Source organism: Mustela putorius, unplaced genomic scaffold (assembly GCF_011764305.1).
Source record: "Mustela putorius furo isolate JIRA1106 unplaced genomic scaffold, ASM1176430v1.1 tig00000592_pilon_pilon_pilon, whole genome shotgun sequence".
In the NCBI taxonomy this organism is placed as follows: domain Eukaryota; kingdom Metazoa; phylum Chordata; class Mammalia; order Carnivora; family Mustelidae; genus Mustela; species Mustela putorius.
This window is the reverse complement of record NW_025421426.1, coordinates 8,734,279-8,748,786: the sequence shown is the minus strand read 5'-3', so window position 1 is coordinate 8,748,786 and position 14,508 is coordinate 8,734,279. Positions and strand designations below refer to the sequence as shown.

General features: G+C 50.9%; 1 protein-coding gene across 1 annotated transcript; it reads left to right on the top strand.

Moving 5' to 3' along the window:
- The first annotated feature begins 2,842 nt into the window (after positions 1–2,842).
- On the top strand, positions 2,843–13,899 carry CD40 (CD40 molecule). Its single transcript, XM_004746290.3, has 9 exons — positions 2,843–2,987; positions 6,157–6,232; positions 6,571–6,696; positions 7,155–7,301; positions 7,630–7,723; positions 10,675–10,736; positions 12,580–12,666; positions 12,781–12,809; positions 13,338–13,899. The coding sequence occupies exons 1-9, from the start codon at positions 2,937–2,939 to the stop codon at positions 13,497–13,499; spliced, it is 834 nt and encodes a 277-aa protein (XP_004746347.1). The 5' UTR covers positions 2,843–2,936; the 3' UTR covers positions 13,500–13,899.
- Positions 13,900–14,508: the final 609 nt, after the last annotated feature.

Sequence of the window (14,508 nt, the reverse complement as noted above, 5' to 3'; positions counted from 1 at the left end):
CAAGTTGAGTCGCCTCAGCACACTGGTTCCATGAGTAAACAGAATAATTGAAATACAGCGTGGTAGGGCTGGAGTCCTGCTTAGGTAAGCAGCCACAGGATTCTGAGAGGGCACAGGGAGGTAGGTGGGCACATTCCAGGTGGCTTGTTCCAGAAGGTTTCCAGAGAAGGGCACCTGAGTTGAAAGATGAGAAAGGGTGGATCTGAAGAAAGGAAAGCGGAGAAGGGCTTTCTGGCAGAGGTCACAGCACAGCTTGGAGCAGACATTTGAAGACAGGAGGACAGTAAGAGATGCAGGTCAGTGAACCCACGGCCTTGAGGCTCCATGAGCTTAAGGAACGAGGTTCTTTGGGGAGTTGCTTCAAACCTAAGAGGAACACAATGGGGTTTGTGTATTAGAATCATCTGCTCACCAGATTCTGGTTGTGCTGTGGACTTAACCTCCAGGCCTGCTTCTTACCCATCCATGTGGCCCTGGGACACACCCCACCCCCCACTCCCCTGCAAAGGCCATTTCCTGTTTTTCCAGAATCCTGGGTCCCCACTCTTGCCCTACTCCTATCATTGAACCCACCCTCCCCGTAAATCATCTTTTCTCCTTCCTTTTCCAGCATACTCTGTTCAGTCCAGGGAGATTCTATGCCTTCTCTTGGCCTATCCCCGCCAGCACACGTCTGCTTTGGATATGCATATACTAAAATATCTTCCCTTTATCTTATCTGGTCTTCGCCCCATGGGGCAACCCGAAGGCTACTATTTATTCTTTCACACATTAATTTAAGCTGCTTTAATTGCGGCTATGATACGTTTTATATAATATAATTAATGTTTTAATTCTGTGTACTGGCTTCCCAAGGCAGTTTTGTGAAGGGCCCAATTTTGGAATCAAGCAAATAAAGAATAAGTAATGGCTGAAGTTATTATAGTAACGCCCTCCCCCCTCCCAAAGGAATTAAAACTCTACTTGCTTTATGAGATGGATTAAAAAGGGAAAAGATAGTTTAATATTTTCTTCATCCCAGGCACGTTTGGGTGGCTTTTATGAAGTCCTCTGGACACTGATTTCAAGGGTTCCTGGCTTATTGGTGTCTGACCACCAGCCCAAGGTGTGTCATGACTACCAACCTGCTTGGCACCTCCTGTCCCCACATCGTTCTTGATGGAGGGTGTGCTGGGAATGAGAAGCAACAGAACCCACTTACTGACTCATTCTTTCAGCCAGTGCATATTGGTGTCCTATTATATGCCCAGGACTGGGATGAATTCAGTCCTGCCCTCAAGATGCTTCCAGTCCAGTGGGGCCAGACCGGTGCAGTTCTAGTCCAGCACACCAATGCTGCAAGAAAACAGGGGGAGGGACTAAGGTAGAGCAGCTACCTCTGTCTTGGGGAGTTAAGCTGAGGCTTAACTGAAGAGGAAGCAAAATTTAAACTGGTTAGGAAAGGAGAGAGGAAAGAAGGAAACAGCAAGACACAGTAAGAAGAAAAGTGTTTGAAAATGGGGGGGAAAGTACTGTGGAAGCCAGTGTGCATGGGAGGGCATGGCAGGGAGTGAACCGTGGGCAGACAGGTGGGGGTAGAGTGCAGAAGGGCTTTCTGTGTCGTGAGAAGGAGTTTGGACCATCCTGAGGATGGGGATCCCAAAGAGGTTTTTCAACAGGGAAGTGTCCTGATCGGATCAGATCTGGGGTTTGCAAGGAAAACCGCAACAGGATGAACAATTGGGGAGGAGGTTGTTGGGTGTTGCCTGGCTCATTGTAGGGGCTCAACAGGTACCTAGTGAATGACTGAGGCCAGCCCAGGTGAGAGATGATGGGGTTCTGAATTAGTGGCACGTGTTGGAAAAGAGGGTGCCCTTTTTAGCAGAAGCCAGGAAGGTGGGGTTGGTGAGCAGTCTCTTCCTCTCCCATCTTCCCTGATCTATGCAGCCTGGCCTTTTGGGCTGGCCCAGAAACGCAAAACTTGTTGGGCCATCACCCTAACAGCTGTCTAGTTCAAGCTCCTCAGGTTCCATCCGGGACAACCAAGGTTCAACGGAACGCAAGCCATCAGAGGCGGAGCCTAGAACAGAATTCAGGTGTTCCATGCTGCTGACAGGGAGCGTTAACGTTGGTTGAAGAATGGCTTGGAGGGCCAGAATGCGGGAAATGTAGGCACAAGCGTGCGGGGGTTTCTGTAGAACGAGAGGGTCCGCAGTCCCCTGAGATACTCGTGGGGATCCCCGCTCCCCGAAAGGCTGATGTTCTACTCTAATTGCCTGTCTCCAGCCGCCGGACGGGAACGCGGGACGCATGGATGCACGGATGGCTGGCTGGGGAGGCTGGGACGCTGCGCCCACTCGAGGGAATTTCCTCTGAAAGAGAGCGAAACTTTAAACTGGAAAACTCTTTTCCTTGAAACGCCACCCGAGCCCTCCTCTTCCCCACACCCCAGCTGCGGCCTTCCCGCTTTCAGGGATGGGGGGAACTTCCTCAGGCCTCTCCATCCGCGGTGGGGACACTTTCGGTTCTGCCGGAATTCCCGGAGACTGCCGGGGGAGAACATTTGGGGGTGGTGCCCCTGGGGCGTCTTCGCAGCACGTGGGGATCGCTCTTCTCTCCTTCAGCTCTCGGGGAAGACTGCTAGCTCCCTGCGCCCTTCAGCTTGGCCTCTGAGCCCCAGGCGCGAGGAGAGGAGACAGTGCTGTTCCTGGGACTTACGCGCCCTTCCCGGCGCCAAAAGCGCGTCGCTTAACTCCGGGGAGAATTAGACTCCTAGGAATGTCCAGGGGAAATCCCGGTGCGAGGTGTCGTCAGGAGCTCCGCCCCCCCAACGAAGCTGACCGCGATTGGTCCCCGAAGACCCCGCCCATTTCCTGGGAGAGGGGGGCACGGGCTAGGGGAGTTACTAGAGGCCCAGTGCCCGCACCCCTACTCCGTCGCCTGGCATTCACCTCGCCATGGTTCTTCTGCCTCTGCGCTGTGTCTTCTGGGGCTCCTTGCTGACCGCCGTGAGTTGAATTTCTGCTCCGACCCGACAAGGGACAGGAGAGGGGGGAAGGGGAAGAGAAGCAATATTTCGGGGAAGGGACCTTCCTAGCTGATTTTGGGAGGACAGACAGGTGGGTAGAGAAGCCGGGGAAGGTAGCCCGGGGTCCTGGCTGTACGAGGTAGGCTGCCTCTGTCTTCTTCCAGGTTGGGGTCCTAGGTAGTCCACAGAGGGCGTGTAGTGGGGGCACTGCAAAAAACGTGCACCTGTGGTGTAGATGGGAATGGGATTTGGGGAGCCTCAAGCCTTTATTTGGTCAAAAGGCTGCAGTCTAATTTTGTTGCTTCAGAGGCTGGCTGCACAGAGACTGGCGAGGGGTTTCAGAAGCCAGAAGGGAGGCTGGGTAAGGGAAGAGGCGGGTCTGGTCGGTTTCCTGTCCCTTTTCCATTGTGGACAGATGCCAGCCTCTATGAGGGGTTATCATATCCTGGCCACCTGGGGCTGCCTTCTTGTGGGAATAAGGGTGGGAGCAGAGGGCCAGGTACTGCTCTGAGAAGGCAAGGAGCTTTTCACTCTCCCATGCCCACCCCCAATCCTGGGTGATCCAACCTAGGAGGCATACCTCCTGAATTTAAGATGATATAGAAGACCTTTGCTGGGGGAGATGCGTTGCGTAGTTCATGGGACCCAAGAAGGGGCTAGAAGACCAGCAGGGGTTTCTCCAGGCACCAGGAAGTCTCAGTTTATGCCCAGCCAAGCATGTCTCCGGGATTTTCAGAAGCCCACACTTGACTCACTTTTTGTTTAAATCTATTTTGGTAGTTCCTCATTCTGGAGGCTGGGAATCCCCCAAGTACCTGACCCTCTCATCCCAAACCCTCTGGCCTCCCCGTACTTTCAAGGGCTGTAGTTTCTGGCATGAAATCTGAGTAGGAAAGACCCATGGAGGGTTTGGGGAGTCAGCAGCAGGGGAAGAGAGTCAGTGGGGAAGCTGCTTTGGTCCCAGAACTTTCATTTTCACTCTAAGCAATGGTTCTTAGGGAGAAAGGATGCAGGAAGAAGGTGGAGCTGGAGAGAGGAGGAGGGGGAGGAGGTTGTAGGAGGTTACTGGAGGAAGAGCCAGGCGAGGTAGCGTGAAGGGTGATCTAGGCTTCTTAAGAACCTACTGCCAGTTTGCGCTCCAGGTAGAGAATGGGTGGTGACAAAAAGAGCAGGGACTACTTGTAAGAGCTTCCCATGTGTCAGGCTCTGAGCAAAATCCTTTATAGGCATTCATGGTCGGATTTTTTTCAACTCCCCCATCACACAGTTAAGCCAACTGAGGCTCAGAGAGAGAAAATAGCTTGCCAGAGTTCTCATAGCTAGGTGGAACCTGGATATAAATCTACATCTGCCTGATTGCAGAGCCTTCTTCTCCGAGCCTTGGTCCTGAGCTGCTTTGTGTCAGAAGGACTGGGGCTATGGAGTGGGAGCTGGAGATTGACAAACTTTCAGAGAAGGAGCTGTATTTCCCATGGGTTTGAAAATGACAAAAGATATCCGCTGCTCTAGGAGTCTGGTGGGAAGGTCCACAGGGTTGCAGGAAGAACATTCACAGGATGTGGTAGAGGAATCAACAGACCTGTATATTTCCTTCCCCATTTGGAACAAGAAGCTTCTCTGCAAGTAATCCTCTCACCCAAGCTGAATGAGAGCCACCAATTAGGCAGAATCCAGGGTGTTTGTCATCCCAGCAGATATCCATATACGTGTGATAATTAAAACTGCCATTGAAATGAGCTAGCTACTGTGCCGGACTGTCTATGGATATTCATTCTGATTTTCACAACCTTATCTGTGGAGCAGGCGCTACTCCCATTTTAGAGAGGTGGAAACTGAGGCTAAGAGAAACCAAACTAGTAAGTGTTACAAAGGCAAGATTAGAGCCTTAAGCGGTTTGACTCTCAAGCCTGTGCTCTTTTCACTGGCTCTTCCTGAAGTGTGGCATGATTTTAGGGAACACGCAGATATAGAACTAAACAACAGAAATTCACTTTACACTTCTATACTTCTATTACAATCCTCTCTCTCTCTCTCTCTCTCTCTTTTGAAGGAGGAAATCTCTGGAGCTTGAATAGAGTTAAAACCTCTCCCGCACTTGCTACTTATCCTTTTTTTTTTTTTTAAAGATTTTATTTATTTATTTGCCAGACAGAGAGCACAAGTAGCAGAGAGGCAGGCAGAGAGAGAGAGAGAGGAGGAAGCAGGCTCACTTTAACACACTGAGCCACCCAGGCGCCCCTCTAATACTCCTTTTAAAAGAAAAACAAAACAAAACCCAAGCCAAGAGCAGACCTGAAGAGGAGGGGCTCTGCTGGGTTTTTAATAACATTGTTGCATTTCTGTTGAATTTATTTTTAGGGCTACCGTTTATTTATGAGAAGTGATACTGGCTCTTCTCTCATGTCAATGATATAAAGTTTACATTTAAACCCGATGTATTTAAATTAATGAGAAGGAATTAATAATAGCATGGGTGGTACCTGGATGGAGTAAAAATAGCACGGGCAAGACCCAAGTTGTTGGAGAGGGGGCAGTATTGAGACCTGAGTTCCCCGCAGATTCTATCTTTGTGTGACCCTGGGCGAGTGCCCCACCTCTCTGGTCCTTAGGCTAGTCGCCTATAAAGCAAAATCACTGGATTGGAACCCTTCCAGCTTCACAGTCCTGGCATTTCATGAGGAAGGGGTTGGATCAGCGGATGATGAGTGTTTAGAGAGGAGAAAAGGGTGGGGAGCCAATGAAGAAAAGGAAGGGGCCAAGTGCTAAATATAGCCCCAGCCAGAACTAGGACCAGCTGAAGCCAGCTAGCTTCATGACTCCAGAGGAGGTTCTGGAGTCCTCCTGTGTTTCTGGGTCTTTGGGAAGAGGAACAGCTCAGGAGTCGAGCCAAAAGGCAGATCTGTTTGGTTCAGGGAATATTGTGATGTTCCAGTGCAATCACTTTGTGAAATGCCAGACTGATCCTCTGGGTCCTTTTATAATCACATCAGTTGGCAGTTTAGTTAAAAACAAACACACCAAGTAATACGCAGGCTCCATTTTTCTGCTCCAGACTTCAGTTCTAACCTCTGTTCTGGCTGATTTCCACCTCTCTGCCAGCTGTAGCAGAGATTGCAAGACCCCCGCCAATCACCCCATTCTGTTTTTAGGTCCACCCAGAATACACTGCATGCAGAGAAAAGCAATACCCAGTAAACAACCAGTGCTGTGATTTGTGTCCTCCAGGTGAGCTGCCAACCCCTTGGCCCTGTAGTGGGACCAGACCCTTCCTGGTTCGCTGGCAGACACAGACTCCATGTGTCCACTGCCCACTCCAGTCTTAAATGACCCCTGGAGATTCTTCCCATCCCTGCCCTACTGTCAGAATGTTCTGGGTTCCCTCTTTGTCTATCCAGCCCTAGGGTTCCTATCTCTTCTATGGCCTCCACCAGACTATGAAGTCTGGAAGGGTCCAAGACAGTCATCTTTAAGCACCCCCCCACACACCCCAGCCTGCTCAGTTTTGGATAAGTGTCTGACTAATTGAGCTGGCTGGAACCACCTCATCTCCCAATGTTTTTCAGGACAGAAACTGGTGAGCGACTGCACGCAGACCATCAGCACAGAATGCACTCGTTGCAAAGAAGGCGAATTCCTAGGCACTTGGAACTCAGAGAGACACTGTCACCAGCACAAATACTGCGACCCCAGTACGTGGGCTGCTGGGGAAGGGGTGCGCTCGAGCTGGGCTGACAGTCTAGCTCATTCCTGACAACGGAGCCCTTACTTTTTTTCATAGCCAGAGTCTGCTCTGATTGGCTGCAGTCTGGGATGTCCGGGTTGTTAAATAATTTGATACTTATCCCTACTTGGAAGATGGTTTAAGAAAATAAAGGCAGGGGTGCCTGGGTGGTTCAGTTGGTTGGACGACTGCCTTTGGCTCAGGTCATGATCCTGGAGTTCCAGGATCAAATCCCACACTGGGCTCCCTGCCCGGCAGGGAGTCTGCTTCTCTCACTGACTCTCCTCTCATGCTCTCTCTCTCTAATAAATAAATAAGAAAAATATTTTTAAAAAAGAAGAGAAAAGAAAAGCGGGACATGTGAGGAGCAGGTCGCCCAAGCACGGCTGGTAAGGTGTCTCTATCCTTCCTACCATCTCTGTTCAGACCTAGGGCTCCGGGTCCAGAGAGAGGGCACCTCAGAAACAGACACCACTTGCACGTGCCATGAAGGTCTCCACTGTACCAGCGAGGCCTGTGAAAGCTGCACTGTGCACAGCCTGTGCCCTCCTGGCCTGGGAGTCAAGCAGATTGGTACGTGGCCTGTCTGGGAGTCTGCTCTGCAGGCAGGAGATGGGAGCTGAGGCTCCAGGAGAGGGGTTGGGCACTGGGCACTCAGTCTTGATCCCCCTGCCTTGGGATCTCTGCTTGGTGAGCATAAAACAGAAAGTTTCTCATCCTGCCTCCAGCCCTGGGCATCTGCCTGGGGTGGACGGTGGGAGGAGGCTTCTACCGGGGAAGCTCTGGGCTGGGGGACAGCCCTTGACACAGGCAGTTTGTCCTGCCCGGCCATTCCACCAGTTCCTTTGCGAGCTGGACAGGTGGTCCACTGTGATGATGAGTGCCACCTCCTCCCTTCCAGCTACAGAGGTTTCTGATACCGTCTGCGATCCCTGCCCCGTCGGCTTCTTCTCCAATGTGTCATCTGCTTTGGAAAAGTGTCACCCTTGGACAAGGTACAAGGATCCATCCCTTGTGTTTCTGGCCCTAAGAGGGGTGTGGGACCACTTCCATTCTCTCTGACTACCTGTCCTTCAGCCGCTGCTCCCCATGTCCACACACTTTTGCAGTTAGAGAATTCTGGAACATCCTCGTGACCACTTCTCAGCATTTTTTTGCCCGCTGTCTCGGTGGTAACAGATGCTGCTGATCTTCTAAGTCTTCATGAAACTCGCATCTTAGGGGCACCATGACACCTCTCTTGCTTTCCTCCACCCCTTCTACCTGGTTTCCTTGGCCTTTGTTCTAGGCTCTACTCCCCAATCACTTTGCCTGCCTTGCCTAAGCGTCTCATCTCTGTCCATGGTTCCCAAACCACATCTCCTGTCCAGATCTGTCTCCTGGGTTCCAGACAGTCATATGCCATCACTGGGGGGTCCAGCTCCATGCAGGTGACCCACAGGTGCCAAATGGGCTCGCTTGCCTGCCCTTTTATCCTCTGGAAAGATACTCCCACGGGTCTGGGTAGTTGTCTCACGGTCCCTCCCAAATCAGTCACCAGGTCCTGTTTCGGGATTCCTTCTTCTTACCTTCACGGTCATCACTGTGGTCTGTACAGTGCCTTTACTCTCCACTGGCCACCCTGCCTCTGCTCTCTCCCGCCCACCCTCTTGCCACAGTGAGCTTTCTGCAGTGAATTTTGGATCCTGGCGCTCCCGATGTATAAGGCTTCATGGCTCCCTGTGCATTTAGGATGAAACCCAGACTCCTTTGCACAGGTCCCAACCTTCAACACGTTGTTGGTTCTCTTGCCTCCAGCTCTCCTGCTTGGAACACCCTTCAGCACGTGCCCGATTAATTTTTACATTTAACTTTAAAAAAATGGGTGAGACAAACTCCTGGGACACGAGGCACAATGAAACCTAGGGTGACCAGTCTCCTTTTACCCTGTTCCTTGGCCACTCAGTCCTCCCTGGAGGTAGCTACTCTTCCTGTGTGTCCTTCCAGAGATTCTATGTGCAAACAAATAAATGCATGCACGTGCAAACACATTTATTTTCCACACAATTCCCTTACAATTCTTTCTCATTTGTTTCCTGTCTGCCTTGCTCCAGAAGACTGCCAGTTCCTTCAGTGTAGAGAATTGGCCTTGGTGGTTTTTTTTTTTTCTTCTTCCAGTGATGCATTCCTTATGCCTACATCAATGCTTGGTGTGCAGTAGATGCTCAATAAATCTTTACTGAGAACTGCTGAATGCTAACTGGGGGCGGCTGGGTTAGTGGAATCAGAGCACTGGATCCCAGCGTCAGTGCAGCTTAGAATGGTTGTGACCCCACATAAGTTATGATCCTTGTCTGAGCCCCAGTGCCCTCATTTAGAAAATGGGAATGACCTTCACTTCACAAGGCATGAGGAAAAAACACGTAGGAGTGTCTTGTAGATGCCCAGGCACCCTTATGTACACGCTTTCTTTGTAGCTTCTCACCTTTTCCCCCTGCTGCTTTAGGTGTATTTTTCTTGGCGATGTTCTCTTCTGTCCACTCCTCCCAACTCCGCCTAGAGCTATGTCTTTTTTTTTTTTTTTTAAAGATTTATTTATTTATTTATTTGACAGACCATAAGTAGGCAGAGAGAGGAAGGGAAGCAGGCTCCCTGCTGAGCAGAGAGCCTGATGCGGGGCTCAATCCCAGGACTCTGGGATTACAACCTGAGACGAAAGTAGAGGCTTTAACCCACTGAGCGACCCAGACGCCCCTAGAGCCACATCTTCATCATCCCATGTCGAGATGCATGTGCGGGCCTCCCGGCTGTACTTATCTGGAATTTCTCCTCCTGAGCTCTCTGGCCCCCTGAGTCCCGTCACTGTATGGTCCTCTGGTTGGATGCTGACGCAGTATTACCAGCTGAATCCGGGTGAAACCTTGATGGCTGATCACCAGTGATCTGCTTCTAAAGCCCAGTTTTCTGTAGTTCCTTCGCGCTGTCTGGCATGCCCCCCACCAAATCCCTCAAATCACGTTGTCCTGCTTCGGTTTGAAGGTGCTGCTGCTCTAAATTTACATCCTTCATGGGGCACCTGAGTGGCTCAGTGGTTAAGCCTCTGCCTTTGGCTCAGGTCATGATCTCAGTGTCCTGGATCGAGCCCCGCATCATCGGGCTCTCTGCTCAGCAGGGAGCCTGCTTCCCCCTCTCTCTCTGCCTGCCTCTCTGCCTACTTGTGATCTCTCTCTCTGTCAAATAAATAAATAAAATCTTTAAAAAAAAATTTACATCCTTCAAAGCCACTCAGATCTCCTTTCCCTAGGGCAGCCTTTCTGGAGGACCCTTAACCCAGAGGCTCTCAACTGAGCAATTTTTCTCGCTAGGGGACATCTGGCAATGTCTGGAAACATTTTGGTTGTCACAACTGGAGAGGGGCCGCTACTGGGATCTAGTGGGTGGAGGCCAGGGGTGTTGCTAAGCAGCCTGCAGTGCACAGGAGAGCCCTGCAGCAGAGAGCCATGTGGCCCCAAATGTCAGTAGTGCTGAGTGTAAGAAGCCCTGCCTTAGCCTGAACTCATCATCCCTCTCATCCAGCTACTGTGGGTTTGGTCTCCCCTGCTCTGAGTGATTCCCAGTTCACTTCAGCCTATGGGAGAAAGCACGGCACTCCGTAGAGACTCTCTGATTATTCCTCCTTCAAGATGTGCAACAATTTTTTCTCTGCACTCATGAGTTCCATAAGAACAGAGTCTGTGTCATTCCCATAACAGCCAGCATCAGAGGGTGCACACAATATGTGCTCGGTGAACCTGAACTTGTTGGTTTTGACGGTCTCCCTCTGGGGTTGGAAATCTTATGGTTGGAGAAATTTCATGTCTTTTTTTTTTTCTCTCTCTCTATGTCTGTGTTGTGTGTGTGTGTGTGTGTGTGTGCGTGTACGCGTACGCGCACACACACACACACACGCATGTCTGTCTGTGCACAGCTGCGAGACCAAAGGCCTGATGGAGATTCAGGAGGGGACTAACAAGACGGATGCTGTCTGTGGTGAGTCTTGGAGAATGGGTCCTGGGAGCAGGCTCGGGAGGCGAGGAGCTTAAGCCGAACAGAGGGGCACAGAGATGATGGGGGGTGGGTTGCGGGGAAGAGGGAGAGCAGGTGGTGAGAGGAGGGAGCAGTTTTGGGGTTTTGAGGCATCCCAGCTTTGCCACTTATCCTTGGAGCCTGGGCAAGTCATCTCCCTACTCTGAGCCTCAGTTTCTTCATCTGTGAAATGGGCTGATAGCAGCAGCTCCTTTAGCAGCTTGGGGGAAGTGCCTGGCATGGGTTCTCACGCTTTCGAGGTGTTCCAGCAATGCTCTTCAGCCACTCTGCGTTTCAACCACCAGCGTGGTGGGACACTGTTCCTCTCAGGGCCTCGGTTTTGATTTTAGAATGAGGGGGTTGGCCCACAGCACAGATCACAGACTCCAATAACTGCAGGGACCAGGCAGGTGCTGTCGAGGAGTTGAAAAGTCACTGCTAAGACAAAGACATTTTCTCTGTTTTTTTCTTAAGACCTGCTTTCCTCTGGGCAGGGCTGGGACTAGAGTGAGGCACTTGCCTTGGACACAGTATTAAAGGGGGTGCGAGAAAAATGCAATCATCAAGATCAATAACACTTGATACATTCTTTTTTAAAAAATCAAAGCTATTGTTAAAAAAAAACCCTTAGTGAACAAAATATCAAAATTTACATAAAAATGTGATCCAGCCCTGCCTCACTTGCCTCAGCCTAATCCCAGCCCTGGTTCCAATAAAACTTTATTTAAAAAACAGCCAGCCATGGGTGCCTGGGTGGCTCAATCATTTAAGTGTCTGACTCCTGATTTCAGCTCAAGTCATGATCTCAGTTTCCGCTCAGGGTGGTGAGATCTAGTCCCGCATCAGACTCCCCCCACACAGTGGGGAGTCTGCTTGAGATTCTTTCCATTTCCCTCTGCACCTCCCCCTACTCGTGTGTGCCTTCTCTCTCAAATAAATAAATAAATCTCAGAAAAAGAAAAGAAAAGAAAAGGCAGCTGGCTTATTGGCCATAGTTTGTTGATGTAATTTTCAAAACGTGACACTGAAATATTACTTTTCTTGATTACTGAGTTTTTTGGGTGTCCCCTTAGATTTTGTCCCAAGGTGAATGCTTCACTTGCCTTCCCCTAGTCCCTGCCGTGCATCTCTCATTTTCCCATTTAGGATAGAGACTTAGGTCCAAGAAATACTTTACTTCCCTTCATTCTTCTATAACAAAGACAACCTGCAGACGTAAGATAGACCTCCGCACCGGACAGAGGGTGGGGAGGTATGAGGCGTGGGGAGACAGAGTAGACAGCTACCACTCCTCAGTTTTGGCGAGGGGTGCCAGGCAGGGCTGCTGGCCCGTTGCGGCTGGATCTTCCAAACTTCTAAGAGAAACCAGATATCCTAATACTCAATATGCCATCTCCCAATTTAAAAAAGTTGGCAAGTATTTCAAGAATTCCTTTTTTTTTTTTAATTTGACAGAGAGATAGAGAGAGAGAGCACAAGTAGGCAGAGCGATGGCAGAGGCAGAGGGAGAAGCAGGCTCTGCGCGGAGCAAGGAGCCCAGTACGGGGCTTGATCCCAGACCCTGGGATCATGACCTGAGCCGAAGGCAGCCCCTTCACCAACTGACCCACCCGGATGTCCCTCAAGAATTCTTTTTTAATGTGCTGGTCACACTAAACACATAGGGTCACATTCTCCCAGGGCCACCCGTTTGAATCGGTGGATATGAGATGGGCTCAGCCATTGAAGGATTTGAGAGTCCTTAGGCATGGGAGTTGGGGGGGGTGCCGCTGGCGGGAAGCCGTCACTGAAGTCTTGATTTCTCCAGGTCCCCCACCTCGGATGAGAGCCTTGGTGGTGATCCCCATCACCATGGGGATCCTGCTCGCTGTCCTGCTGGTGTCCGCCTGTGTCAGTGAGTCCCCGGGTGGGGAGGCCATGAGGGAAGGAGGAGGGAGAAGGTACAGAAGGGGCCACCTGTCTCCTGATCTGACTTCACCAACTCCCCATCTTATTCCCCCCCCCCCAGGAAAGGTGGCCAAGGAGCCAGAAAATAAGGTAGGTCAGCCCTGGGGAACCAGCTCAGGGTTTTGGCAAGCTGGAAAGAAAGCCCGACTGAGTGTTGCCTCTGTGGCAGGAAAACTGCTTCAGGGTCTGCTCCTGTGGCGGGTAGGGGAAGGGACCAGGGCTGGGCTGCATGGACCCCTCCTCCCATTCACTCCTCGGCACCAGCAACCTCTGTCGGCTCCAGAGCTCATCTCCCCACAGAGCAGCCCTGGCACCATGGGCAAGATCTGACATTTCCTGGCATTTAATACACGGGAAACCGTGTCTCTGGGGCCTTGGTGCCCCGTCACTGGCCAGGGGCTGGAAGGGGCAGCTCCTTGGATCTGTGGGCTCCCACTCTGGAAGCTTCTTGACACTCCCTGTGTGGCCAGCAGGGGGCAGGAGGTCTCCATTGAATCAGCTCTGACCCTCCCTTTGGGAAAGGGGAAGGGGCTTGTGTTTGGGGGGAAGGGAGCTCCTTCAGAGGGAAGGGCTATTCGGAGGTATTGGAGGGTAACCTCACGCCTTGGCTCCCCTAAGGTTATGTGGATGGAACACAGGAAGGACCCCGTGGAGGACATGGAGGAATCTCCTGTCCCTCCCCACTCCATTGCTCCGGTGCAGGAGACCTTACACGGGTGCCAGCCGGTGACCCAGGAGGACGGCAAAGAGAGTCGCATCTCGGTGCAGGAGAGAGTATGAGGCAGTGCGCTCCCAGGAAGACGGGCACGTGGCCGCAGGGCCTGGAGCTGCGGCTCCAGCTGCTGCGCTGGGCGGCAAGGGGCGGGGCAACCCCTGCGCATCGCTGAGGTGCAGAATCGGAGAACCTTCCACCCCAGCCCTGGAGCCCATTCGGTCTCTCAACTTGCTGTTAAAGATGGAGCTGAAACTTTTTGGCGGCCGTAGAGTAATATCCACCAAACCCTCCAAACCAGCACTTCAGCGCCCAGAGATGTACCCTGGTGGATTCTACGAGCCCAGGAAGATGCTTACGCGAATATCCATTGAGGCGTTGCTTGTGACAGTGGACAGCTAGAAGCCACTTAACTGTCTGTCCATCAGCAGGGGACTGGCAAAATAAAATTATAATTTATTTATACAACAGGATCTCAAAAACACTGTCGTGAAAAAAAAAAAATCAGGTTGCAGAATGATGCTTAGAAATGGAAACATTTTTTTTCTTAAAGCACATACCCCCGAACGATAGGATATGTCATCTACAGATACGTGTATAATCATAACACACCAGTGTGTATGTAGATTTGACAAGTGTTCTGGAAGGATACACAGAAAAAGCACAGCTTCAAGAGTTGCAATGTGTGGGTTGGGGAAGAAGAGTCGGGGAAGGGTTAAACGACGATTTGACTTTTTTCCCCCAAGAGGAGAGTGAGTTCATATAATGCTTATGTAATTAAAAAAAAAAAAGTCATCAAACATGTATAAAGGAAAACGGGGGTGGAAATGCTGGGTGACATGAGCTGTTTAACTTGCTGCCAGGCTTACAGAATTAGGGCACTTTTCTGAGGATAAGAACATCCCCAGGCTGTTGCCCTTCCCGGTGGTTTCCATGTGTGCTCACATTTGGCATTGTGTTTGCAAAGCACTCTCCTCATTTTATTCATATTCATAAAAAACAGCCTTGCGGGCAGGCAGGGTCCAGATCCCTCCCTCTTTAACAGAGGTGAAAGTGGGAGCCCAGAGAGGTGAAGGG